Raw genomic sequence first — 27,926 nt, forward strand, 5'->3', positions numbered from 1 at the left:
CTCTGAAGGTTTCCTTGTTTCTGTCTTTCTGCTTCCTTCTTGGATTAGTTGGTTTCATTTTTTTTTAAATCGCCATGTCTTTGCATTCCTTTGACAAGAAAAGACAAGTTTGCCGTTTCACTGTCTCCATTATTCCACTTTAAGGGAGAGATTCTTGGTAAAGATTACAGGTGAATAACAAGTGAACATCCTGGGAGACCCCCTGTGTGTGTGCAGCAAAACTGGGATTGGATGGCTGAAAAATGTTTACTCTTATGTCAGACTCGCTTCACCTGGGAAGTTTGTAAGTCTGTGAGCCTCGGTTATAGTGTTGTCAGTTAATCGTATGTATGAGAAGCGCTATGTAACTCACCAAGTACTTTTCTTTATATAATACTTGTGGGTGTTGTGGCGGATGGCTGGGGCGCCTCCATAGTGGAAGGACCAGAGGAGAGGACACGCATAGGGCACAATCTCCGCCGAAGCGCTAAGTGGCAGCACTTCTGGGTTGTAGCGATGCCTCAGATTCCCACAGGGCTCCAAAGGGAGTTGGAGTTCGGCACAGACCTGTTGGGTCCCGTGGTTGCCGCTAGGGGGCGCTGCAGGAGCTGTGGAGACCTACTATGTTGTGCTTCCGCCATACCCAGGAGTAGTTCTGGATCATGCTGATGGACAACCTGGAGTGCTCCCGGGTGCAGCATAACAGAGACCTCATTCAAGGAGCCAGAGTCAGGAGGGAGAGGGTGACGCTTGCTGGGAGGATTGGAGGCGGCAGACAAAGAGAGACACAGAGGCCGAGAGAAAGAGACGACAAAGCATTGCAGAGTGTGCTGCTTTGTGCGTCCGTTACCGTGTGTACTGTGCTGTGCTGGTGGGAAACGACGGAAAGAGTCTTCTACCGCAGAATAAAAAGCCTGTGTGTGGGAAAGAACTTGTGTCTGTGTCGGTCTATGCCAAGAACATCCAACTGCAGAGCCAGAGCTGTTATAAGATGGATGTTAAGGTTAGGGGTTAATATGGTTAGTGTGTTCGATATGAACATAACGTATGTTATGGAAGAAGATGATCCGCTGTGGCAACCCCTAACAGGAGAAAATGGTTAGTGTGTACGATAAATGATTAAAGTTAGGGGTTATTTAATACAAGGGCGGCACGGTGGCGCAGTGGTAGCACTGCTGCCTCGCAGTTAGGAGACCTGGGTTCGCTTCCCGGGTCCTCCCTGCGTGGAGTTTGCATGTTCTCCTCGTGTCTGCGTGGGTTTCCTCCGGGCGCTCCGGTTTCCTCCCACAATCCAAAGACATGCAGGTTAGGTGGATTGGCGATTCTAAATTGGCCCTAGTGTGTGCTTGGTGTGTGGCTGTGTTTGTGTGTGTCCTGCGGTGGGTTGGCACCCTGCCCAGGATTGGTTCCTGCCTTGTGCCCTGTGTTGGCTGGGATTGGCTCCAGCAGACCCCCGTGACCCTGTATTCGGATTCAGCGGGTTGGAAAATGGATGGATGAATATTATTGGGTCACTAGAGCTGCTCACTCCTGAACATGCTATACACAATTGTCCAGGAGTAAAACCTTCTTTTTCTGCTTTTCCTAGTGATGTGGCTTTTCTGGTGGTCATTGAAAAACACTATTTTATTCTTTTGAACTGAAAGGGATAGTCAGTAGTATTAATGCAAAAAATCTGAATATATTATTCTCATTACTCAATGTTTTCATTTGTTCATTTTGTTCACTCAGGTGTTTCTTTTCCAGCTTTTCATGAGTTGCATGTGGACCCCCATTAAGGTCCATAGATGGGAATGTCTATGCAGGGCTGTGGAGTAAAAATGTACCGACTGTGACTGAATGTGAACTGTAAATGTGGTCAAACTTCCAATTTCACATATACAGTCGACCCTTGACATACGACCGGCCTGACATGCGAACAACTTGATTTACGACCAAAATTTTTGTTTTCATTTACGACCAACATCTTGCGTTACGAACCGAATGTGGTCACGTGTATCCGCTTGTGCAATTGTAAACAAACAGCCGAGAGCGTTCATAAGCGTCAGTCGGAGCCCAGATACATGTGTTTGTGGACGTAATTTCAGTCAGTTGCAGTAATTTATCAATATATATAATTCACTAAGACCATGGCAAGCAAGACGCATAATTGCTAAGGAAGGAAGAGAAGGTAACGAAGGTAAAGAAAGTAATTGTTAAGGGATGTTAGCTAGCGGGGTGGCGCAGCACGTGATGATGTCATCAGGCTGAGTCAGCACCGGCTTGCTTTGGAGTTTATTATTACAGCAGTTCACAACACGGCCAGCTTTGAACTGAGTGCTCGACTACTGTCATTATTAACTTGAGAAACAGCGATCACAATCGAAACGAAGAAGGAAATTGTGCGGAAATATGAGAGTGGCGTTTGTGACCGATCTCGCTAATATGTACAGCATGTCGAAATCCACCATCTCGACAATTTTACAAAGAAAAGATTTGCATAAGGAGGCTCCTTCTAAACAATAACCACCTTCCGTTTCATTCTCCTCCTCCTCCCTTCCGGCAGCCCTAAGACGTCAAATTAAATGGTGAGTACAGTATGAAATTGTTGTTTCTGGTAGGATAGGCACTTGTTATAACTTTTTGGTTAGTACATTAGAAAAATTATTGGTGTTTCGGTAAATTATGCGCATTATATAACCCTTTTTTATTATGAAAAGGTTAAAGTAAGTGTTGCTGTGGGTGGTTCGGAGCGCATTATGGGTATTTCCATTATTTCTTATGGGAAAAATAGACTTGACTTACAACCAACTTGAGTTACAACCAGCCCTCGCGAACGAATTGAGTTCGTAAGTCAAGGGTCCACTGTACTAATCCCGTTTCTTCTGGCCTTGTGATAGTTTTTTAATTTTGTGAGTTTTGCCTTTTGTTTAATGTTGCGCAAGGTTTTATTAGCTTAGGGTGTTAAAAGTGGCCTGATGATTCATGTTGGCAGCAATTAAACGCTTTGTGTCTCGTCTGTTGTGTGCTGTCAGTAGACACAGTAAATACACTAGCTGTCAAAAGTTTGGGGTCACCCAGATATTTTTGTGTTTTTGATAGAAATTCATACCCTTTTCCTCTAGATACCATTTATATTGATTTAAATATATAACCAAGGCATTACTAGTGTGCACAACACCCATTACTGCTTGAAATGACTGATATTTTCTTTTCCTGTCCTGGTCAGATGCAGTTCACCCTCTTCTCTCAAGACAATAAAAGGCACCTTTTATATAAAATCTTCAGTTTCTTGACAATCTGTCGCACGGAATAACCTTCAATCTGGAAAATCCAATAGACTGACATGTTTCCTTGAGAAAGCGGTTTCATTTCAGCCATTTTTGAACCCAGAACTGAACTTTAGGAATGCCAGAAACTTGCAACCCAAGCGATCAAAATAAGAGGTGTCAGCGGTGCTCATACAATTATAGCGGTCTCTCTAATAACCAATTAGTGTTTAGAATGACCAATCACGGATGAGCACAAGAAGTTGACCACTAGGGCTCTGAAGGAATGGCTGCTGAGAATGGGGCTTGGCAGTCGTATGTGAGTCATAAATTAAAAAGCAGCCATTTCAGGCAGTAGGGGCCATTGCAAAGTCTAGTAATTCCTTGTCTATATTTTTAAATGAATTAAATCAATCGCTCTGGAATATCCTACCAGAGAACATAAGAACACAGCAGATTGTGGGCTGTTTTAAAAAAACAGCTAAAGACGTTTCTATTTAGGAAAGCATATTAACAAGAATGCTATAAATATCTCTGTTGTTTTATCACTGTTTTTGTCTTGCCTTTGTTTAAACTTTTTTATGTAACACTATGAGATTCACTGATAATGTAAAGTGCCATGTAAATAAACAAATAATTATTAATGAATTAATAAATAAATTATTAATAAATAAATTTTTCATTATTATTATTATTATTAAGATACCATCGAAAACATGAGCATTTCTGTATGATCCCAAACTTTTGTGTATATTAGCTTAAATTACAATTAAAGGAGTCAGAGTAGATGGTTCCTTCGATTGAGGAGTCGGAGTCGAGGTTTTGTGCACCGACTCCACAGCCCAGCATGTATGAATTTCTTAGAGTAGGGGGGTGAAAACAGACGTGCATGTAAATGTAAATGATTTTTGGGGTCCTCTTTCAAAGTCCATAGATATAAATGTATGTTACAAAGGAGTAGCTCGTCAGGAACCCGTTAAGTTTAAATGGATGCTGTGGGTCCAGGGGTGTTTCTAGGATTTGTAGCCCTTAGCCCTCCATGTGATTGGGGCTTACTGCTATTGATCATGATCCCAAAAACAGATAAGGGGCTTAAGTCTCTGAAGTTCTCAAGTGCATGCTGAGGAAACACATTCAGCCAGGATCAGACGTTTGAATTGTAGAACCCCTTCTCCCCCTCATTCATTGGTTACGAGTCCCGTCTTTAATTCAAAAGATTGATCCCATATGTCAATGCAATTCCTCGGCGTTCACTGCTCTGATTTTCCTGAAGTATTTATTCAATGATATTTTAGCCGTAAATCCATACATTTTTCCCACTGTGAGCACACAACTGGACGATATGATGTGCGGATCATGTGGCACGAGTAATGCAAGATTTTTAACTCAACATTTTTATGTCGTTTGCTGTGGTCCAGCATTGGTCTCCATAGATAGCCATTTCATCAGGAAGTTTATCTCCACCCTTCATGAAAACACAACCTTGAAAGTTATTCTCGGCAATCACTACAAACTTTGTGGGAATAAGTAACATAAATATACAGTATATATATATATATACATATATATACATATTGTAAGAAGAAGAGACATGAGGCATGGCAAGGTTTGGGGCAGCCACCCGTTTAATCCGGTTTCCTGGCTGCAAAAGTAATCGATTCATCAGAAACAAGTTTACTCAACAGAGTCCAAAACAGAACTGCCTGCCAGAGCAAAGGCAGGAGGCTTTATAGGACGGAGGGCGGAAGTGATGTCGTCCTCTGTGCCGGAACCGGAAGGGATGTGTCCCTCTTCGAGGTGTCGGCTCCTGGTGGGATTTCCCGGGAAAGACCTGTAGAGAACTCAGAAAGAGCGTCAGCATACCCACAGGGCAGATGTATAATCAGTCCTCTCTAAGCCCTTCAGCTGCCTCCCATGCACACGTGTGTGACAATATATATACATATACATATATATATACATATATATACTGCTCAAAAGAATTAAAGGAACACTTTTTAATCAGAGTATAGCATAAAGTCAATGAAACTTATGGGATATTAATCTGGTCAGTTAAATAGCAGAAGGGGTTGTTAATCAGTTTCAGCTGCTGTGATGTTAATGAAATTAACAACAGATGCACTAGAGGGGCAACAATGAGATGACCCCCAAAACAGGAATGGTTTAACAGGTGGAGGCCACTGACATTTTTCCCTCCTCATCTTTTCTGACTGTTTCTTCACTAGTTTTGAATTTGGCTACAGTCAGTGTCACTACTGGTAGCATGAGGCGATACCTGGACCCTACAGAGGTTGCACAGGTAGTCCAACTTCTCCAGGATGGCACATCAATACGTGTCATTGACAGAAGGTTTGCAGTGTCTCCCTGCACAGTCTCAAGGGCATGGAGGAGATTCTAGGAGACAAGCAGTTACTCTAGGAGAGCTGGAGAGGGCCATAGAAGGTCCATAACCCATCAGCAGGACCAGTATCTGCTCCTTTGGGCAAGGAGGAACAGGATGAGCACTGCCAGAGCCCTACAAAATGACCTCCAGCAGGCCACTAGTGTGAATGTCTCTGAGCAAACAACCAGAAAGACCTCATGAGGGTGACCCAAGGGCCCCATGTCCTCTAATGGGCCCTGAGCTCACTGCCCAGCAGCATGCAGCTCGATTGGCATTCGCCATAGAATACCAGAATTGGCAGATGCACCACTGGTGCCCTGTGCTTTTTACAGATGAGAGCAGGTTCACCCTGAGCACGTAACAGAAGTGAAAGGGTCTGGAGAAGCCATGGAGAACATTATGCTGCCTGTAACATCATTCATTATGAGCAGTTTGGTGGTGGGTTAATGATTGTCTGGGGAGGCATATCCATGGAGGGTCACACAGACCGCTACAGGCTTGACAAAGGCACCTTGGCTGCCATTAGGTATCAGGATGAAATCCTTGGACCCATTGTCAGACCCTATGCTGGTACAGTGGCTCCTGGTGCACGACAATTCCTGGCCTCATGTGGTGAGAGTATGCAGGCAGTTCCTGGAGGATGAAGGAATTGATACCATTGACTGGCCACCACACTTTCCTGACCTAAATCCAATAGAACACCTCTGGGACATTATGTTTTGGTCCATCCAATGCCACCAGGTTGCACCTCAGACTGTCCAGGAGCTCAGTGATGCCCTGGTCCAGATCTGGGAGGAGATCCCCCACAACACCATCTGTCATCTCATTAGAAGCATGCACCGATGTTGTCAGGCATGTATACAAGAACACAGGGGCCATACAAAGTGCTGCGTACAATTTTGAGTTGCTGCAATTAAATTTTGGCAAAATGGACTAGCCTGCCACATAATTTTTTCACTCTGATTTTTGGGGCGTCTTTGAATTCAGGGCTCTGTAGGTTGATCATTTTCATTTCCATCAAACGATGTGGCATCCTTTCGTTCCTAACACATTACCCAGTCTATATCAGTATAGATATCCAGGAGGATTTCTTTTTCCCATTGAGATCTGATGTGTTTTCAAAGTGTTCTGTTAATTTTTTTGAGCAGTTTATATACAGTATACATATACAGTGATTCCTCCTCAATCGCTGGGGTTGCGTTCCAGAACACCCCGCGAAAGGTGAAAATCTGCGAAGTAAAAACCATACGTTTATATTGTTCTTTTTATATTGTCAAGCTTGGGTCACAGATTTGCACAGAAACACAGGAGGTTGTAGAGAGAGGGACTTTAAAACACTGCAAACAAACATTTGTCTCTTTTTCAAAAGTTTAAACTGTGCTCCATGACAAGACAGAGATGACAGTTCCGTCTCACAAACATATCTTTCTCTTCAAAGGAGTGGGCGTCAGGAGCAGAGAGAGACAGAGAGAGAAAAGCAAACAATCAAAAATCAATAGGCGCTGTTGGGCCGTTGAGTATGCGAAGCACCGCCCGACAAGGCAGCCGCAGGAGCAATGTGAAGGTAGTCTTTCAGCATATTTTAGAGAGGCCTCTGTGCAAACAGCCCCTCTGCTCACCACCCCTCCGTCAGGAGCAGAGAATGTCGGATGAGAGTGAGAGAGACAGAGAAAAGCAAACAATCAAAAATCAATACGTGCTGTTGGGCTGTTAAGTATGCGAAGCACCGCACAGGAAGCATATCGTTTATCATTGAGGAGTTTTATTTAATATGTAATACGTGCTCTGATTGGGTAGCTTCTCAGCCATCTGCCAATAGCGTCCCTTGTATGAAATCAACTGGGCAAACCAACTGAGGGAGCATGTACCATAAATTAAAAGACCTATTGTCCGCAGAAATCCGTGATATATATTTAGATATTCTTACATAAATCCGCGATGGAGTGAAGCCGTGACAGTCGTATTGCGATATAGCAAGAGATCACTGTATACAAAAATACTTTTTAAAAACCATGCTTATATTAAGTTAAAAAGTGTACTAAAAAGTAAAAAATAAGTCTCTCATACATCACTCGTAAAAAAAAATAAAAGGTGGGAGCTTTTGCTAAGATTTTATTTGAATGTTGATTGATGAGAAGTGCCCACGCTTTTTGCCAATGCACCTAACCTGCATGCCTTTGGATTGTGGGAGGAAACCCACGCAGACACGGGGAGAACATGCAAACTCCACGCAGGGAGGACCCAGGAAGCGAACCCGGGTCTCCTAACTGCGAGGTGGCAGCGCTACCCACTGTGCCACCATGCTGCCCTTTCATCTCCATTGCAAAGCTGCATTTCCCTGTGGAAAAAAAAAGTAACACTTTCATTTCTGCTGACAGCACGTCTTCTTTGAGTAGGCCATTGGTTTCCGTCCTGGGGTGCGAGACGGTGTGACAAAGAGAAAGGCTGGGTCACAGTTTGCCAAAATTGAGTGATGTGCATTGTTCAACGTTATCGCAATGTAGTCAGTGTTTTGCAGTGCGCTCTCATTTGTAGGTCCTTTATTTTTCTATTATATTTTTATTGATTCTAATTAAAAACGGATAACAACCCATACAATCAAGTCAAATTTCACAAATCATAGCAAAATTCTACCCACCACCCAAAAGAAAGAGAGAGGAGCCAGCAACTCTATAAAAGGAGCCAGAAAAGAATGTTAGCCTTTTCCCTTTCTAAAATGTTATTGAATAGATCCGGTCATATTTTTGAAAAACTTTTGCACAGACCCTCTAAGTGAGGATTTAATTTTTTCCAAAAAAAAAAAAAAAAAAAAAGCCGCTCGGATGAAGTTGAGGGACACCACCATGCAAAAACAAAAGTTAACGCCTTGTCTATTTAGACATCTTTAATGTAGTAATTAGTGAGGAAAAATTATTCTGAGTAGCCTGTGACCTTAGTGCCTGTCTAGCATTTCTGCAAACGTAATGGTGGCCACGAATTATGGAGTCTGGCTGAAGTATCAAGGCGGTGCCGAACAAGACCTGCCGCCTGCTATAATAAGACACACACTCCATGGATAAAGAGTCACCAACAAGAAGATCAGTATACACAAAATAAAGACGCACAACTTAAACAGTGGGCCTAATTAAAAGGTGCTCAGTGCCAGTGGGAACAGCAAAACATTCAATTAGAGAACATGGTCGCCTCTGGCACTGCAGAAAGAATGCTGTGCTTTGAATCCAGCAGACGAGTTTAGTTACATGTCTGCCGCAGCCTGCGTTGTTGTTGTTGTTTTTTTTTAATGTAATCTTAACCTGAACTACTGAATGCCAGATTTCACACTGATCTAGAGTGTCATATTTATTAAAACAACAGTTGATTGTAATAAGCCCATGTTACATTGATGTCATAGTTAGGGTCTTTTCAAATGCTTAGTACATCCTAATGAATTTCACTGCTCTCCATTGTTCTGTTCATTCAGCTTCAGGCCGCTGATAAACCGCTTTCTTTCCAATACTTGTATTACTCTGCCGGGCAAACCCTTCAAAACAGTACAGAAAAATGTCCTGCTATTTGCATAACTCCTGAAATTCCTAATCTCATGGAAATGAAAAGAGTTTTGAAGTCGTACGGCCATCCTCATTACTTTGTCACTGGTTTGGAGGAGCTGGAGTGTCATGGTGTGGAAAAATTCAACTGTAAATCTACTAAAGAAAAAAAAAAAATTCCTCAACTAGGACCTCTGAGAGTCGGGAACCAGGCAGGAGGAAACTTGTCCAATGCGTCTTTAATTTCTCTTCATGAAGAGGAAGCATTCTGGTAAGGGACAGTGCCCGGAGCAGAGGTGTCAGAGGAAAGGCAAAGCGACACGTTTAAAGAGAAAAGAATTTGCATAGCAACGCTGAATTAATGCTTACGACATCTGACATTTACTCAGATTAGTTCATTAGCTTACACACCCAAAATCAATGTCTCCTTGCACTACTTTCTTATCCTTTACATTCTTCTTCTTCCTAGCGTTTATCCCGTATCGAGGCAGGGTCTGTTTTTTTGGCGTACCGTTCTCCACTACTTCCTGTCCAAAGAGCCTTCAGGTGCGGCGTCAGCTTCTTTCAAGTCCTCGTTCAGCCAGTCCAGCCATCACTTCTTCTGTCTTCCGTGTGATCTTTTGCCACCAGGGTTGAAATGAATGGGCTTTCTTGGCCACCGTCAGTTTGTCGCTCCGCGTCACGTAACCATACCGCCGCATGCACGTCGTGCCCTTTACAGTACTTACCAATACTTCTTGAGTTCAACTCTTATTCTTTTATGGAGTTTCTGTGTATGTGACAGTCAGCCACTTGTTCAAAGTATCATCATCTAGAACTTTCTTGGTCCTTGTTGTCTACTTGTCCTTTTATCCGGTTTTCTGATACGCTTGAGTAAGCTTAGACTATATTTAACAACCCTTTATTCTACTTCTAAAATAGATGCCATATTTTTAATGTGGAAAGCATACCGAAACGCTTCATGCACAGTAACCTTATTATCCCTGACTGAATATCCATCCATCCATCCATTTCCTAACCCGCTGAATCCGAACACAGGGTCACGGGGGTCTGCTGGAGCCAATCCCAGCCAACACAGGGCACAAGGCAGGAACCAATCCCGGGCAGGGTGCCAACCCACCGCAGCTGACTGAATATGTGACCCCTTAATCTCTTTTTTTTTTTTTCTTTCTCCAATAGGCTTGATACAGTAGTTTGGACAAGCTGGTACAACATTCTTTGGAATGTTACTTTCTCCTCTTTGGCTCAATGATTTAGCATTTTTTAGATGTAATTAATTTAGATAATTTTGCAGAGATCCATTTTCACTTTGACATTAACATTTTCTGCCTAATTAAATCCAATATAGTCATGCAGGGACAAACATGATTCATCAATGAGAATGAACATCGGAGGACAACTCGCATTAACAAAGTGTGCAGTGAACAGCGGAGAAATCTGCGGCTGCCAAGGTTTCGCCCACACGGCTTCTGCTTAAAAACCTCCTCCAGCTTCTCCAGTCTGTGCACTTTTACAAACGTCCGGGGTTGCAGTATCCCACAAGAACTGTTCTCATATATTAGACAAATGAAAATATGGAGAGGAAGAAGATGAAGAAGAATAATGAAAAGACAGGGAGAGAGCCAAAAACAAATAAATACAACAACTGATTTGACACTGAAAGCAAATGAGCAAAACAATCTAAAATTGCTGTTATCCATTCATGTGCCCAGTAGCACACGGTAACTGAAGCGTAATGATGAATCTGTACATCGTAATGTGCGCGGCAGCAGAAGAGACAGACAGGCCCACACATTACAGAAGTGCTTCTGCCTGCTGTGGTATCTTTCTGTCATTTTGACTATTGCATCACTATATGGCATACAAAAGCAATTGTGGTCTTAGTGGACAGAATGTCAAGGGTTACAATGCTGCGGCTATTCTGGCAGGGCATGCCTTCATTTCCAATCAAACAGTAACGTTAACTTCCATCCATCCATCCATCATCCAACCCGCTATATCCTAACTACAGGGTCACGGGGGTCTGCTGGAGCCAATCCCAGCCAACACAGGGCACAAGGCAGGAAACAAACCCTGGGCAGAGCGCCAACCCACCGCAGGTAATGTTAACTTCCTTCTGTTATTCATTTAGCCTTCTGCTGGTGTCATTGGGCAGATTTTCTGATTCAGGTAATTGGGGTACTGAACTCTGCATCTCCGGTGGCTTTTTGTTACCGTATATAAATTCTCCCACAGATAAGTCGGGACCTGACTTAACCATATAATTTCTGGTATTTTATAATGTTAGTCGTATAAGTCGAATGCGGAAAACTCACACTATTGGTCCAAGGGATTATGATAAGCTGACGCCCACCTGAGAGAGTAACCACGGAGCTCACCGCCTTTTTATTCTGCAGCAATGCGCTATACCAGCGTGTGCTCCTAACCTCTCTCTCTCTCTTGGTATCCGTCAATTAGGGCGCATAAATAAAGGCGAGCCTCAAAAGAGCGACCTCACTTGGGCACAGCAAATAAAGGCAAACGCAACAAAATTATTACAGAAAATTTATTAGATAAAGGCACTGATTGAACGTATAAAAAGGCGAAAGCAAGAATATTAAAACATCCAATTAATTAATGCATGAACTTCTAATGAACTATTTCTAAAGCTCTCTATATTTCGTTGTTTCGATCTTCACCACATCTGGAACATGGTTGTGCGTAGATGGTTTCTTGACGAATAATCCATTTTTGGTATGACAGCGAGACGAACATTTTCCAATCCTATATTCAATGTGTTTCCAGATGTGTTTCCCGTTGATAGTTTTCTCCTCTCTGAATGTGTAGCCTTCGACTATGAGTAGATCTGCACCTTTGTTGCTCTTCACATATACCAGAGCCATTTGAACTAAATTATCTACGAACGCCTTTATTCGCCACGCTCAATTGAGGTCACCCTTTTGAAGCTCGCCTTTTTGTGCGCGCCCTTATTGAATAGAGCCCTCTCTCTCTATTCTGCCTAATACCCAAACTACTCTGAAGTGACGTTTGCACTGATTTGTGTTTATTGTATCTCATACACTTTTATTGTAAGAGCATCCTTTATTTACGATGGAGCGTTTGATCAGAAGAAAATATGAAGCTGGTTTTAAATTAAACGTCATTGAAGTAGCGAAAGAAATTGGTAACTGCGCTGCTGCAATAAAATTTAATGTGTCTTGAGAAACTGATGTGAGATTGGAGGAGGCAAGAAGATCTTAAAAAAAAAAAAAAATGTGTTGCATTTCTGAATAGGCGGATAAGTCAGGGCCTGATTTTGAGATCGATTTTTCAGGTTTCAAGATTCGACTTATACACGAGTATATACGGTATCTGCTCCCTTTTCACAGAGTGTGACACACTGCTTACTTCACATCATATTTTCACAATCATGGCTGCTGATGCTTCCAACCTCACATCAACAAATGAACAACAGAAGGCACACACCGTACCCGTAACAACATACCATTCACTTTTACCACTCATCCATTGAGGTCTTTGAATGCCCGTGTATAATTTGATTTTACAGAACCGTTTTTCGCTTCTAACAGGTTTGGTTTATTTTTAATACGTGCAGTGTTCTCGTCACACACATTTTTATGTGTAATTGGGGTCTTTTTGGCTGTAGACAGTTTATCGTAATCAGAAGCCTACACGTTAACGAGGGCCACTCTGATCTTTGTAGTCACCGCCTTCACAAGGCTTTGGATGGGTTCAGAAATGTGACCCTCAGTGAGCCACCTCATTCTTCCCACCCACTTGTAAACTCAATTCACTTATTTTTTTCTCCAGATGTATGTTTTGTAAAATACGTCTGACTCACAGAGAGCAAATCCACTGTGATTCGATGTTGTACAACCAAGAAATTTAGAAAACTACCACAGGGGGTGGTAAAGTTGACATACAAAACTCCACCGCCTGTAAACAAAATGGCCATCCAGTCTGTCACGGAATGGCAAACGAATATTTCGCAACAGCTTATGTTTTGGCTTTGTAAAGCTATATTTCCTTTACTGTGTGTTACACAAAGTCTTCCAATTAAAGGTTGATCCTCTGTGGTTCAGGGTTTCATACTGTTGGATGCAGAGAGGACAACAGAAGACCACCGCCTTGTCACGCAGATTTGAGGAAGCCTAACATTAGAAGAAAATGAAAGTGCCCCACTTTAGCATTGGCTGTATTTTACTAAAGGAGGTCTACTTAATATAAAGAGTCTGATTTTTACAGAGCCCGCCTAAATGGTAGAGAATTTGACGGATGCCTAGAGATGCTTGTAGAACCTGGCCTGCGCTCTGGACAGTAACGTTAACCTGCTTACTCCACAAATAAGATTCCCAGGAGCTGCTTGCAGTCTGGCAGGAAGGGGTGGAAGGCAGGAAAGCCTCATCATCAAAGGCGTCCTCACGCACAATGGGCCAATTTATAGCTGGCAAGCAACCTAATCTCCTCATCTATGGGATGTGCAGAAAACCAACACCACCATCCTCCATGTAACTGTATACAGCAACCAAGCCTGGGTTTGAAGCCAGGACCCCGGAGCTGTAAGTCTGTGGAAAGATGTGAGCACATGAAAAGAGAATTATAAAGAAAAGTAGCAGAAATGGCACATCCTGCCACCCGTGGAAAGAAGGCTGTAATAATGGACGGGTACTGTAAGCACAAAAGAAAGACGAGGAAATGAATAAATAACGTGTGCTCCTACATGCTTCTCAGCAACTTCTATACCTGAACGCTTATTTTTTGTACTTACTATGCAAGTCCTTACTGAATTAAATTACATATTTAAGCAGAAAATACTTCCTTATATGCAATATTTCAGTAAACCCTCTGCCTTTGTTTTCCTTCCGTTCTTTAAAGATTGCTCTTGAGGTTGCTTGGCCGTGTATAAAAACTGACCAACAATTAATAAATAGCAAAAATATCTACACTTTAAATGGAGGAAATGGCAACCGTACACCAAAAATGCAGTGACACCCTCATAAGCGCACACATCTGTATTCTGCAGGCGGGTGGTACATGTTTACTAATATCTGCGTATGAACTTCATTTATTTCCACATGTTGTGTAGGGTGATGCTTTATGCTGCTTGGTAAAATATGAGTGAGATTGAAAATTGTGAAATGTAAAGTGTCACCTGTAAGCTGTACATAAATATAAGGCTCATTATTAATCGTATGCGTGTAGGTGACGGTCTAAGCTGGTGGTACGCAATTAGCGGTACATCTTCAATGTGATTTAAAATGGCTCAATAGCATTTACAAAGCCTTCAACGTAAAGCAACATAAACAGTTTACAGATACACGGCTCTTAAATTTCATATCTGGCTTGTCAGAGTTGTCAATAGATGTCGTCGTATGCAAAGCCCCAGGCCCAAATTCACAATTCTGTTGTCTCTACGTAGCAGCCGGTGGAGACAAACATCCGAGTGAAGTGAAATGACGACACATCGCGACGCCCGAGTATTTAGCCGCCTTCACTTTTTACACATTTTCTTATGTTGCAGCCTTGGGCCAAAATCACTTATTTCAATCAATACCCCAGAAAGAAAAACAGAAAACATTTAGGATTTTTAGAAATATTTTTAAATTTAATAAAAATGAAAGCCTGAAATCTCACATCGGCCAAAGTATTCAGACCCTTTACTCAGCACCTCACTGAAGCTCCTTTGGCAGAGATACCAGCCCGGAGTCTTCTTAGGTCTGACACTACAAGCTTCACACATCTGGATTCGAGGATTGTCTGCCATTCTTCCCAGCAGGTCCTTTCACGCTCTGTCGGGCTGGATGGAGACCATTGGTGGACGCACATTTTCAGGTTTCGTCAGAGACGTTCGATGGGGCTCAAGTCTGGGCCACTCAAGGACATTCTTAGAATCGAAGGAAAGCTGAATGGACCATCGTACAGAGACATCCTTAATGAAAACTTGCCCAGAGTGCTCTGGGCCACAGACTATGGTGCTGGTTCACCATCTAATGGGACAATGACCATAAGCATGATGCTGCCACCACCGGGGGTCACCACTGGAATGGTACTGCACAGGTGATGATTTTCCTCTGGACATGACACTTTGAATTGCGTGACCAGAGACCCTCATTTCTCACAGTCCAAGCGTCCTATTGGTGCCTTTTTTTGCAGACTCACTGCAGGCTTTCATCTTTCATCATACTGAGGAGTGGTTTCTGTCTGGCCTTCATGTCATAAAGCCTGGGTCAGCAGTGTGTTGCAGTGATGGCCTTCATTCTAGAGGTTTCTTCCATATCCACACAGCAAAGTGAACTTTGGGTTCTTGGTCACCCCTCATACCATGGCCCTTCTTCCATGATTGCTTAGTTTGTCTGGGTGAGCAGCTCTAGCAAGAATCCTGGTTATCCCAAACATCTCCCATTTAAGAATTATGGAGGCCACTGTGCTACGGGGAACTTCCAATGTTGCAGTTCTTTTTAATAGCCTTCCCCAGATCTGTGACTCGACACAATCCCATCTCTAAACTCTGCAGGCAGCTCCTTCAACCTCAATTACTTGCGTTTTGCTCAACCGTAGACCTTCTATTGACAGCTGTGTGACTCTCCTAATCATGTCCAATCAGTTGAACGTAACAGAGGTGGACTCCAAACAAGGTGTACAAACATCTCAACGATGGTCAACAGAATGAGGTGCACCTCAGCTAAATTTCAGGTTTCATAACAAAGGGTCCAAGACAAGTGTGTCAATGGGATAGTTCAATTTTCCCCGTTTTCTCTTTTTCATTCTGGGGGGTCCCGAGAGTGGCTCGATGAGAAATGAATTGAAATGATATGAGCGCAACATAACATAATACAGCGTTTCTCAACCTTTACGTATTTGCGACCCGAGTTTTCATAACAGTTTTACTCGCTCCCCCCCTAACTTTTTTTGAAAGGAGCCCGTTAAATACCAATTTGTTCTTTTTTAATTAGTGATATATCATAGATGCATATTTTATTATACAGCGGAACCTCGGTACACGTACAAAATCAGTTTACGACCAAAAAGTTCGCCAAACTTTTGCCTCGGGTCACGACCACACACTCGGTAGACGAACAAGCCAGTTTCCCTTTCGGTTTGTACGTGTTCAGTCTCTCCCTGAGCATTGAGCGAGCGAGAGAGAGAGAGAGAGAGGGAGCGCGACACACACAGAGGCGCACGAGACAGAGGCGCGCACACACACACACACACAGAGGCTCTCGAAAGAGAGACACACACACACGAAAGAGAGAGGAGCGAGAGAGGGAGGGAGGGCTGGACGCATGAGGTAGCAAAGGCTTGTTTTTGTTTTCACGTCTGTTTCCAGTGATCGGTTCGTAGCGTCCATTGTTGCAATGTTACTTTTCTTGGCTGTTTATTAAGTTACGGATTTTTCAAATGTTCATTTTTTTGCCTGTGCTTAAAACTCATTAAAAAAAAAGTGTTTTTAGCGAGCGGTTCGTAGCGCTATAGCGCAAACTCTTGCAGTGTTAGTTTTCTTTGTTGTTCAAGGTTTTCTCGGTGATATTCAATGTTTTTACATTTAGTTTACTGTTATGGTGTGCATTCTATGGTGTAATTAACTATATTTGTGCTTAAAAACAAAAAAAAATATATTTACATACAGTTTGTACGGTCTGGAACGGATTAATTGTATTTACATACAATCCTATGGTGGAAATTACTTCGGTTCACGACCAAATCGGTTTACGACCAGAGTTTTGGAACGAGTTATGGCTGTGAACCGAGGTTCCACTGTACCTACTTAACTTTTGTCGACATTTATCTAACTCTATGTTTATTCTTCTAGTATCAGAATGTAGCTGAAGTTCATTTGTTTTGGTTTCAATAGATGTATTTTTCATATTTTTGATTCTTGTTTTCTTTTTTTCACATCTTCGCGCCCCCTCCTAGGTGGGCCAGCCCCACAGTTTGAGAACCACTAACATAATATGACAAAGTGCAGGGGTCCGAATACGTTATGAAGGCACTGAAAGGTGGAAAGGTCAATGCAAGTGCTTCTCAGTGCTTTAGAGTTTTTTAATTGGATATCTTGGGTCCTTATTCTTGAGGTCTACTAACATGCTGTCCCCTGTGCTTGCAGATGCGAACAACTCAGAAGGTGTCGGTATGGCCGGTGGGCTTGGTTGGGGGCCGGAGATACGAACGGCCTTTAGTGGAGAAGGGCCGAGTGGTCGGCTGGTACACCGGATGGAGAGCAGACCGGCCTTTCGCCATCGATATGGCAGGTAAGTGACTGCAAATGTTAAAGCAGACTGGAGAGACAAATTCCTTTGTTGTGCTAATTAAATTACAATGGCTGTGTGTGATGTTCAGATGTGCGTTTGAGAGGTGCTGTTTACGCTCTTATGTTTCCTTTCATTGTACGCCTCACATATGCAAATGAAACACTAGAAACGCACTTGCTCATCTGCATAACTGCTTTTGCCTTTTCAAGCCGCCAATATAAAGGTAGCAGGAGAAGAAGAACACACTGGGAGGAAGACCTCCATACTAAAATGGAGAATTCTTTTGTTTCTTTTTTTTTACCCTTGTGGATGCCATTTTGGAAGATGAATGAGGAGATCAAAGTCAAGTCTGGAAAACACAGCACTGCTCGGAGGTTTTGTTTTCGCTTTCGAAAATGTCCTTCTGTCCCCGTGTCGGGTATCTGCGTTTTGCTGTGAGATGCCAGCTTACGTTAGGTTTAATTTTACAGAATGTTTTATAGAACAGTTGATTAGGTGACTGATAATCTAACGCAGTAAAAGGGGGACATTACTGTTACACTCTTAATAACTGATGTCCTGCCACACATGAACCCCTGTGCTCGAATGAAATCTACTGTTGTGTTCAGCTTTCCAAGCCCCTCTACTGTCTTTGTCAATTCAGGAGATGACGGCACCGGTTGATTAGCTGTGATGCTTCTAAAAACATAATGAGGTAATCGCCACGAGCCCCCAGCGACCAGCCCAGTAACTCTTTTGTCCCCGTCATTGTCACGTTTAAAATAAACTCCAAATGAACAAAGATCAAAATGCAATTTTATTATCCAAGAAGCCAGTGGCTATAAATTAATACATAAAGCATGCTACCTGAAGGCGCTTTACAGAGATGCGATAATTTGCCCTCTAAGAGGTTATAGCAGTTCGCTGGATTGCGTTTCCTGTCCGTTTTTGTCCTTGGCGTTGACGATCCCCACATGCACACGATGAACTGGTACTCTTTAGACAAGGCCCGAAAAATGATGCACCTCTCTCTCGATTGTTCTTACGTTGTCTTATTGTATACTGGACATCCTGCTTGCCTACATAAACACCGGTATTGCTTTGCCCCCCACAATTCCATTTTTATTTATCATTCAGTATAAAAACGTTTAACATAAATCACTATCCTCAGATATCAAAGATGTCAATTTCCACATACTTTCTTAGATGATTCGTTGTTCAGCCCTAGAATGCTAGGTCCCACGTTGGGGGGGGTGGTGGTCTTAGGGTTGGGGGGTAAGGGGGGCTTCTCCTAGAAAATTTGATTTGAAAATTCCCTGAGAGCCTCGACCACAATGTGGTAGGTTGGCCACCCAATTTATTATCATCGCAGGGCAGCTATTCCACAACTGCCCAGGTCCATCTGTTGTTGGTGTCCTCACTGGAATATGGGAAGAAAAAAAATGATATAAATAAATCAATCCATCCATCCATCCATCCATCCTGTCTGTCTATCTCTTCCCACCCACTTTATCCTGAGCAGGGTCACGAGGAAGATGGATTCTGTCCCAGCCAGCATAGGGGGCCAGTCCATCAGAGTGAATGAACACCCACACGAGCCAATTTAGCGTTGGCGAGTCGTCTAAAGATCAGGTCACATTACGCGACTTTTACGGCAATTCTCAGTCCCAGCCTTCATTTACATGACCTTAGTGAGCTGGAGGCAGTTGGTGGCACTCACCCGTGACATACCCAGCGAGTCACTCCACTGTCTTTGGTCGTAGTGGGGTCTCTGGATGTATGAGAACTGACAGCCAATGAATGCTAATCTGCAGTCACAGAGAATAAGGAACACGGATGTGCTGGACTTCACAAACAGAAGAGAAGCTCATCTCTCACATACCGTACCTCATGTTTTATGTACCATAACATCCTTGTCATTCCCTCCGCCTCACACAGTGCTACAATTTGGCCTGCCAGCGTGTCTTCAGCAAGTTATTTCTCTGTCGTCACCGCATTTTTCTATGCAAAGAGCCATTCAGGCCAGGAAACCCTGGGTTTATTGGGACTTTGGTCCATACACCGGATACTCATAATGTGCCGGCTTTATGGGACATAAAATCTAAATTTTGGCTTTTCATGTTGGCTTTGATTACATGACTTCTTATCAGAGAGGATGTCAAGCTTGACAACTGAGATTGCCGAGGGATGTCAGAGTACAAGGCTAGTTGACCACCAGGCATGTCGAATTATGTGATGACTTTGCAACACAGCGTTGTAACGGCCGACTTCCTACCCAGCCGGCAGCCACACTTCCAGGACCTGTGGCCTGGATGAATTACTGAGAATAACCCATCAGTACCAAGCCGTACCTCTAACAAATAATCATTTTTCCCTCCTCCCCAATCGACAATTAAAGACTAGCAAATGAAAGTAAATAAGTAAAATAAGCGTGGAATATATTAAATACAATACAATGACGAAAAAACAAGAATATAAATCTGTGATGTAAAATATATCTACTTATATATACACTCACCTAAAGGATTATTAGGAACGCCATACTAATACGTGTGTTTGACCCCCTTTCGCCTTCAGAACTGTCTTAATTCTACGTGGCATTGATTCAACAAGGTGCTGAAAGCATTCTTTAGAAATGTTGGCCCATATTGATAGGATAGCATCTTGCAGTTGATGGAGATTTGTGGGATGCACATCCAGGGCATGAAGCTCATGTTCCACCACATCCCAAAGATGCTCTATTGGGTTGAGATCTGGTGACTGTGGGGGCCATTTTATTACAGTGAACTCATTGTCATGTTCAAGAAACCAATTTGAAATGATTCGAGCTTTGTGACATGCTGCATTATCCTGCTGGAAGTAGCCATCAGAGGAAGGGTACATGGTGGTCATGAAGGGATGGACATGGTCAGAAACAATGCTCAGGTAGCCCGTGACATTTAAACGATGCCCAATTGGCACTAAGGGGCCTAAAGTGTGCCAAGAAAACATCCCCCACACCATTACACCACCACCACCAGCCTGCACAGTGGTAACAAGGCATGATGGATCCATGTTCTCATTCTGTTTACGCCAAATTCTGACTCTACCATTTGAAAGTCTCAACAGAAATCGAGACTCATCAGACCAGGCAACATTTTTCCAGTCTTCAACTGTCCAATTTTGGTGAGCTCGTGCAAATTGTAGCGTCTTTTTCCTATTTGTAGTGGAGATGAGTGGTACCCGGTGGGGTCTTCTGCTGTTGTAGCCCATCCGCCTCAAGGTTGTGCATGTTGTGGCTTCACAAATGCTTTGCTGCATACCTCGGTTGTAACGAGTGGTTATTTCAGTCAAAGTTGCTCTTCTATCAGCTTGAATCAGTCGGCCCATTCTCCTCTGACCTCTAGCATCAACAAGGCATTTTCGCCCACAGGACTGCCCGATACTGATGGTTTTCCTTTTCACACCATTCTTTGTAAACCCTAGAAATGGTTGTGCGTGAAAATCCCAGTAACTGAGCAGATTGTGAAATACTCAGACCGGCCCGTCTGGCACCAACAACCATGCCACGCACAAAATTGCTTAAATCACCTTCCTTTCCCATTCTGACATTCAGTTTGGAGTTCAGGAGATTGTCTTGACCAGGACCACACCCCTAAATGCATTGAAGCAACTGCCATGTGATTGGTTGATTAGATAATTGCATTAATGAGAAATTGAACAGGTGTTCTTAATAATCCTTTAGGTGAGTGTATAAATATATACCTGTATATATCCCACCACCAAAGCAGCTAAGTGAAACAACACCTGTATAATAACAAAACCTCCCCTGCCAGGCAAACTTCTAACAAACACAACACACAAATAATAGCGATGTATGAGTACTGAATGACACTGAACGTGAAATGAAGTCCGGGTAAAATCACTGTCCAGAATACGGATGACTGATCAAAATGGATGTGTTTGAATCGCCCGAAAAACAGAACAACCTCACCGTACTTTCTCGGCAGATGGTGGAGTATAATGTCCAACCCTAGGGTTTCTTGGTGATGATGGTGTTGATGTGATTTCGGCGGAGTGAGAATCAAACTGGAACCAAGCGTGATGAAAAAAATAGCAGAATGATGTTTGATCGATTGTCTGTACTTGGAATCTCCGTCTCGCTCCTAATCTCCTCTTCTTTCCCTCCTGGTGGTTTAAATAATGATGAGCCGAATGTAACTGTTAAAATCCCGATCCTGACGTGTCCAGGGGGTCGCTGCCTCCCTGCGTTTCTTATTACGGGGACGACATTTAAACAGCCACACGTTAGTTTAAATGGGGTGCTGAGACGAGACTCGACTGGGTGCAACACAATAAACAACAATACCTATGTGGCCCTGCTACGGCGTCACATTTGTATTTTCCGTTAGTCAATAACACACTGCCTGACAGAGATGATGCTGTACAAACGCTTTACAGGTATGGGGAGTTCAGGTGTAATCTTTTTGTTTTTCTATTCTATCATGGAATGTAAAATGTGAGACATCAGACAGACAAGCCTCTGTTCTGTTTGTCAAATTTAAACAACCGCATTTCCTATTCCTCTTAGCTGTGTTATATGCACTGTAATTCAAGATGAGCGCCCACTGGCTCTTAATTCTTACACATACACAGACAGAGCCCACCCTGCGATTTAACACAAAATCACAAGTGGTTTGACTATGGCAGGATGAGTTACAGACTGGCCTAAATGAGACACTGGGTATGTAACAGGGACGCACTGCAACTGCCTGCGACTCACGAAGATCATGTTATTAAGTTATTATTTTTCACCTAATGAAAGTTGTACAGTGTGACATGGCCTTGGGTTAAATGAATTCTTTGATTCAAATAATGTAGCATGTATTGTTGGCACTGCTGCCTCGCAGTTAGGAGACTTGGGTTCACTTCCCGGGTCCGCCCTGCATGGAGTTTGCATGTTCTCCCCGTGGTTCTCTGCGTGGGTTTCCTCCCACAGTCCAAAGACATGCAGGTTATTGTCCCGTGTGTGTGCTTGGTGTGTGTTTCCTGCCTTGCGTCCTGTGTTGGCTGGGATTGGCTCCAGCAGACACCCATGACCCTGTCGTTAGGATATAGCGGGTTGGATGATGGATGGATGGTATTTTTAGTGAGGGCCTGGACTTGATATGCTTATGAAAATCTGACTCGGACGGAGTTGTGACAGGTGTCCCCAAAAAACAGGCCAGTCGTAAGTCAAAGTGTGCCAGGCATGGTGTTTTTGTTTTTTCCTGAATTGGCAGGTAAAATATGTTGTAATGTAATCACAGGCAATACTGCAGTTTACTAAGGCATAAAGAGAAACAATTGTTTTCATAGCTTCACATAAACAGTGTAGCTGTCTGCCTCCTTTTAATGAATTGTTTCTCCTACACTCGGTTTATCGTGAGGGACCGATTAGCAGGGGACAGACCCAAATGAAAACCAGCACAGCATGCATCACATACTATTAAAGTGGCACAAATGGCTGCTGTAGGACGAGTTGTTATAAAGACATGCAAACACGATTCAGAAAGCACGTTCATACAAATTGCTGCCTACCTTTTCATAAACACAGTAATCGTGGGTCATTTTGTTGTAATGGAAGATATTATTTTCTAAATTGGCTAACTACACACAGAAAACAAAATACTTCATTGGTTTCATAAAGGCAGGAATTTGATTCTCAAGTTGAGAAATTAGTTAAAGAAAGCACCAAGCCCTACAAATCGCCAGTCTCCACTCCTGCAGTTTGTCGAGTGCTTGAATTTAAGAAAAAGAAAAAATAAATAAATAAATAAATAATGGCCTGATGTGCCCTGCCTGTGTAAATGCATATTCATGTAGAGATCTGCTAAAAAACAAAATCGAGGCACGCATGGTTACATGGCTTCAGGTGAAAGCTGGCAATTCCAAAATGTAAGCCGCTGAACTTCCTCAATTATTGATTTGGTTTTGTAATAGAAACTGTGAAGATTTACCTCCGATTTGCTGTGAAATGGCCATGATTGGAAGCTGCTTTTATTTTTCACTGACAGTGCCATCCCTGGAGACGAGCAAAAGGCATTGCAATTACACAGAAGGAACAGCCTGAATCAACCTGCTAGTGCGATCTGACAGTTCTATAGAGCAGTCGGAAAAAGACGGTTCTGGTCAGTGCTTTTGTGTTATGACTCAGTTGCCCTTTTTTTTCGGCTTGCAGAGAATTTAAAATTTGTGCTACTGGAAATGTAAATGGAAACAACCTCTGGAAATGAGTCGAGCTTACAGCGACTTCCATACTAAAGGAGCAGTGAATGCTTGGAAGGCGCCGTCTAGGAATACGTGTATTCCTGTTCCTACGACTCGGACTTGCAATCTGCAGTCTTGTGCCAGCATCATTTAAATTGTTTCTTCCTCATCGAGCAACACTCAATACCCCTGAATGTCAAAGTGAAAACAGGACTTCAGACATTTTATATGGACACAAGTATTCAGACCCTTTACTGACACCTCTCCAATTCTATTGATCGTCATCAAGAAGTTCCTACACCATATTTGGAGTCCATCCATCCATCCCTCTATATCCTAACTACAGGGTCATGGGGGTCTGCTGGAGCCAATCTCAGCCAACACAGGGCGCAAGGCAGGAAACAAACCCCGGGCAGGACGCCAGCCCACCGCAGGGCACACACACACACAGCACAATTTAGAATTGCCAATGCACCCAACCTGCATGTCTTTGGACTCTGGGAGGAAACCCATGCAGACACGGGGAGAACATGCAAACTCCACGCAGGGAGGACCCGGGAAGCAAACCCAAGTCTCCTAACTGCGAGGCAGCAGCGCTACCCACTGTGCCACCGTGCCGCCCTTATTTGGGGTCTTCCTGTGGTTAATTCAATTGACTGGAGACACACGTCTGTCTATAGGAGATCCCACAGCCGAGCAAAGACCAAACCTCGAGGTTGAAGGAATGCCCTGCAGACAGCATTGTGTTGAGTCACAGATCTGGGGAAGGCTAGAAAAAAAAAAATCACCTGCTGAATTGAAGGTTTCCAAAGGTACAGTACAGTGACCTCCATAATTCTTAAATGAAATAAGTTAGGAAGAAAACACAACTATCCCTGGCGATGTCCGCTCTGCCAAACTCAGCAACAGGAATAGAAGGGTTTTGGTAAGAGAGGTGACCAAGAGTCCGATGTTCACTCTGGAGGAGCACCAGAGAACCTGAGTGGAGAGAATGTTCTGGAAGAACATCCATCACTGGAACACTCTACCTGGCTGGGCTTTAGGACAGGGTGGCCAAACAGAAGCCTCTCCTCAGTAAAAAAAGACACGTGGAAGCCCAATTGGAGTTTGCAAAAAAGGCACCTAAAGGACTCTCAAGATTGTGAGAAACAAGATCCTCTGTCTGATGAAACCAACACTGTACGGTTCAACGTCACTTCTACAGGTGCATCTCAACAGATTAGAATATCATCGAAAAGTTCATTTACTTCAGTAATTCAATTTAAAAAGTGAAACTCATATACAGGTAGTCCCCAGGTTACGGACACCCGACCTACGACTTACGAACAGGCCGCAGCTGCGACGCATGCACCTCAGTAACTGTCGCTCCGTCATCTTCGGTCTGGGGACGCTGCAAGCGGTGGCTGGAGGGTCGTGCAGTGTGGTGTCCCTCAGGTGGCTCCCAGCAGCAAGTGGTGACCCGTGGTCCATAGTCACTGGGGCCACAGCTATCGCTCGTGTGCAGGACGGAGGGCTTGATAGGGCGGATTGCTGCCCACCCACTACACCGCTGCAGTTACCGCCCCCGACTGGATGCAGGCTGAATGGAGCGCAGGGGGGCGTTTCATTGAACACGGCTGCCCCGTTCATTCTCGGTGGGCGGCTGGTGATGCTGCAAGCAGTGTCCCGGTTGTGGCTGAACGGAGGCCATTGAGGGTGAACGGGGCAGTGGGGTTTAGAATTGTAGTGCGCCTCAGATGGCTGCCTGTTGAATGGGGGCGGTGGTGGGCGATTCACTACCCGCCTTTGGCCGCACCGTGTTCGTTCTCGGTGGGCGGACGGTGCAGGTAGCATACTGTAGTGGAGGTGACCGTGTGGTGGGAGAGTGATGAATAGTCATTCTCAATAGCAAGCCGGCTTGTACTGTTACGCACATAGCAGGAAGTTATCTCTTGTCAGTACATCAGACGTGTTGACGGCGGGTGCCTTCCTGCTGTGATAGCGTGGACAGTGCTGTGCAGAAGAGCTCATCTTAACCTTCTGTCTTCACCCATCAAGAATGTCTCTGAAACACGAATCTGATGCAAGTGCTGGTGATACACTAAAGAAGAGAAAGACCATCAACACTGAGAATAAAGTAGAAATAATAAAAAGTTCAGAGAGAGGTGAAACTCCATCATTTATTGGCAGAGCACTTGGTTACAGTCGGTCAACAATAGCATTTATTAAAATAATGTACCTGTTTGGACGTACATATAAATTCAACTTAAGTACAAACCTGCAGTCCCTATCTCGTACCTAACCCGGCGACTGCCTGTATTATACAGATTCATTACACACAGAGTGGTGTATTTCAAGCGTTTATTTCTTTTCGTTTTGATGATTATGGCCTATAGGTAATAAAAACTCAAAATTCAGTATCTGAGAAAAATAGATTAAATAAGACCAATAATAAAAACAAAGATTTTAATACAGAAATGTTGGCCTACTAAAAAGTATGTCCGTGTACGCATGCAGTTCTTGGTCGGTGCTCCTTCTGCATGAATGACTGCATCAATACGGCGGGGCATAGAGGCGATCGGCCTGTGGCGCTGCTGAGGTGTTACGGAAGCCCAGGATGCTTTAATCGTGGCCTTCAGCTCGACTGCATTGTTGGCTCTGCCGTCTGTCATCTTCTTCTTGACAAGCTTCTCTATGGGGTTTAGGTCAGAAGAATTTGTGACCAACCAAGCACAGTGATACCACAGTCATTAAACCAGGTATTGGCACTTTTAGCTGTGTGGGCAGGTGCCAAGTCCTTTTAGGAAATGAAATCAGCATCTCCATAAAGCTTGTCAGCAGAGGGAAGCATGAAGTGCTCTAAAATTTCCTGGTAGACGGCTGCGCTGACTTTGGACTTGATAAAACACAGTGAACCAACACCAGCTGATGACACGGCTTCCTAAATCATCACCGACTGTGGAAACTTCACACTGGACCTCAAGCAACTTGGGACTCCGAGACCCCGATTTCCAAATGAAATGCAAAATTTTATTTCATCTGAAAAGAGGACCACTGAGCAACAGTCCAGTCCGTTTTCTCCTTGGCCCAGGTGAGACGCTTCTGATGTCCTCTCTGGTTCAGGAGTGGCTTGACACCAGGCATGTGGTGACAGTTGTAGCCCACGTCCCGGATACACATGTCTGTGTGTGGTGGCTCTTGAAGCACCGACTCCAGCCGCAGTGCACTCCTTGTGAATCTCCCTCGGATTCTTGAACAGGCTGTGCTTCTCAGTCCCCTCAAGGCTGCGGTTATCCCTGTTGCTTGTGCACCTTTTTCCGCTGCCACATTATTTCCTTCCATTAATATGCTTGGATACGGCACTCTGTGAACAGCCAGCTTCTTTAGCAATGACCTTTCGTGGCTTAGCCTCCTTGTGGAGGGAGAGAGGGTCTCAATGGCTGTCTTCTGGACAACTGTCAAGTCAGCAGGCTTCCTCATGATTGTGTGGCCCACTGAACCAGACTGAGAGACCACTTAAAGGCTCGGGACACCTTTGCAGGTGTTTTGGGTTAATTAGCCGAGTGGAGTGGGACACCAGAGGTCTACAATATTGAACTTTGCCCCCAATATTCTAATTTTCTGAGATACTGAATTTGGGGTTTTCATTAGCTATACGCCATAATCAGTAAAATGAAAAGAGTGTGTAATGAATCTATATAAATATACGAGTTTGACTTTTTGAATTGAATTACTGAAATGGGGCAGCACGGCGGCACAGTGGGTAGCGCTGCTGCCTTGCAGTTAGGAGACCCGTGTTCGAGTTTGCATGTTCTCCCCGTGTCTGCATGGGTTTCCTCCCACAGTCCAAAGACATGCCAGTTAGGTGCATTGGCGATCCTAAATTGTCCCGTGTGTGTGCTTGGTGTGTGTGTCCTGGCGCTCTGTTTGTTTCCTGCCTTGCACCCTTTGTTGCCTGGGATTGGCTCCAGCAGACCCCCGTGACCCTGTAGTTGGGATATAGTGGGTTGGATAATCGATGGGTGATATTCTAATTTATTGAGATGCACATATAAGTGTCATGTCTGGAGGAAACTAGGCACTGGTATTCCATTCCAGCCATGAAGCATAGTGGTAGCAGCCTCATGCTGTGGGGTTGTTTTTCAGAAAAGGGACTGGGAAATTAGTCAGGGTCGAGGGAGAGCCAAAATGGGGGAATGAATCAAGATATCCTTAATGGAAACCTGCTCCAGAACACTCCGGACCTCAGACTGGACTGAAGGATCACCTTCCAACAGGATAAAAACCCCAAAGCACAAAGCAAAGACAAAGGACGAGTGGTTCAGGGACAACTCTGGGAATGTTGCCCAGCCAC

The 27,926-nt window shown here is 43.8% G+C and overlaps 1 protein-coding gene across 1 annotated transcript in view; it reads left to right on the plus strand.

Moving 5' to 3' along the window:
- Nucleotides 1-27,926, plus strand: part of b3gat2 (beta-1,3-glucuronyltransferase 2 (glucuronosyltransferase S)) — a 62,670-nt gene that overhangs the window by 20,379 nt on the left and 14,365 nt on the right. The window contains exon 2 of the mRNA XM_039738284.1: nucleotides 17,242-17,386. Within this exon, the coding sequence (XP_039594218.1) occupies nucleotides 17,242-17,386 (145 nt within the window). The remainder of the gene's footprint in view (nucleotides 1-17,241; nucleotides 17,387-27,926) is intronic.

Source organism: Polypterus senegalus, chromosome 16 (assembly GCF_016835505.1).
Source record: "Polypterus senegalus isolate Bchr_013 chromosome 16, ASM1683550v1, whole genome shotgun sequence".
NCBI classification, from domain to species: domain Eukaryota; kingdom Metazoa; phylum Chordata; class Cladistia; order Polypteriformes; family Polypteridae; genus Polypterus; species Polypterus senegalus.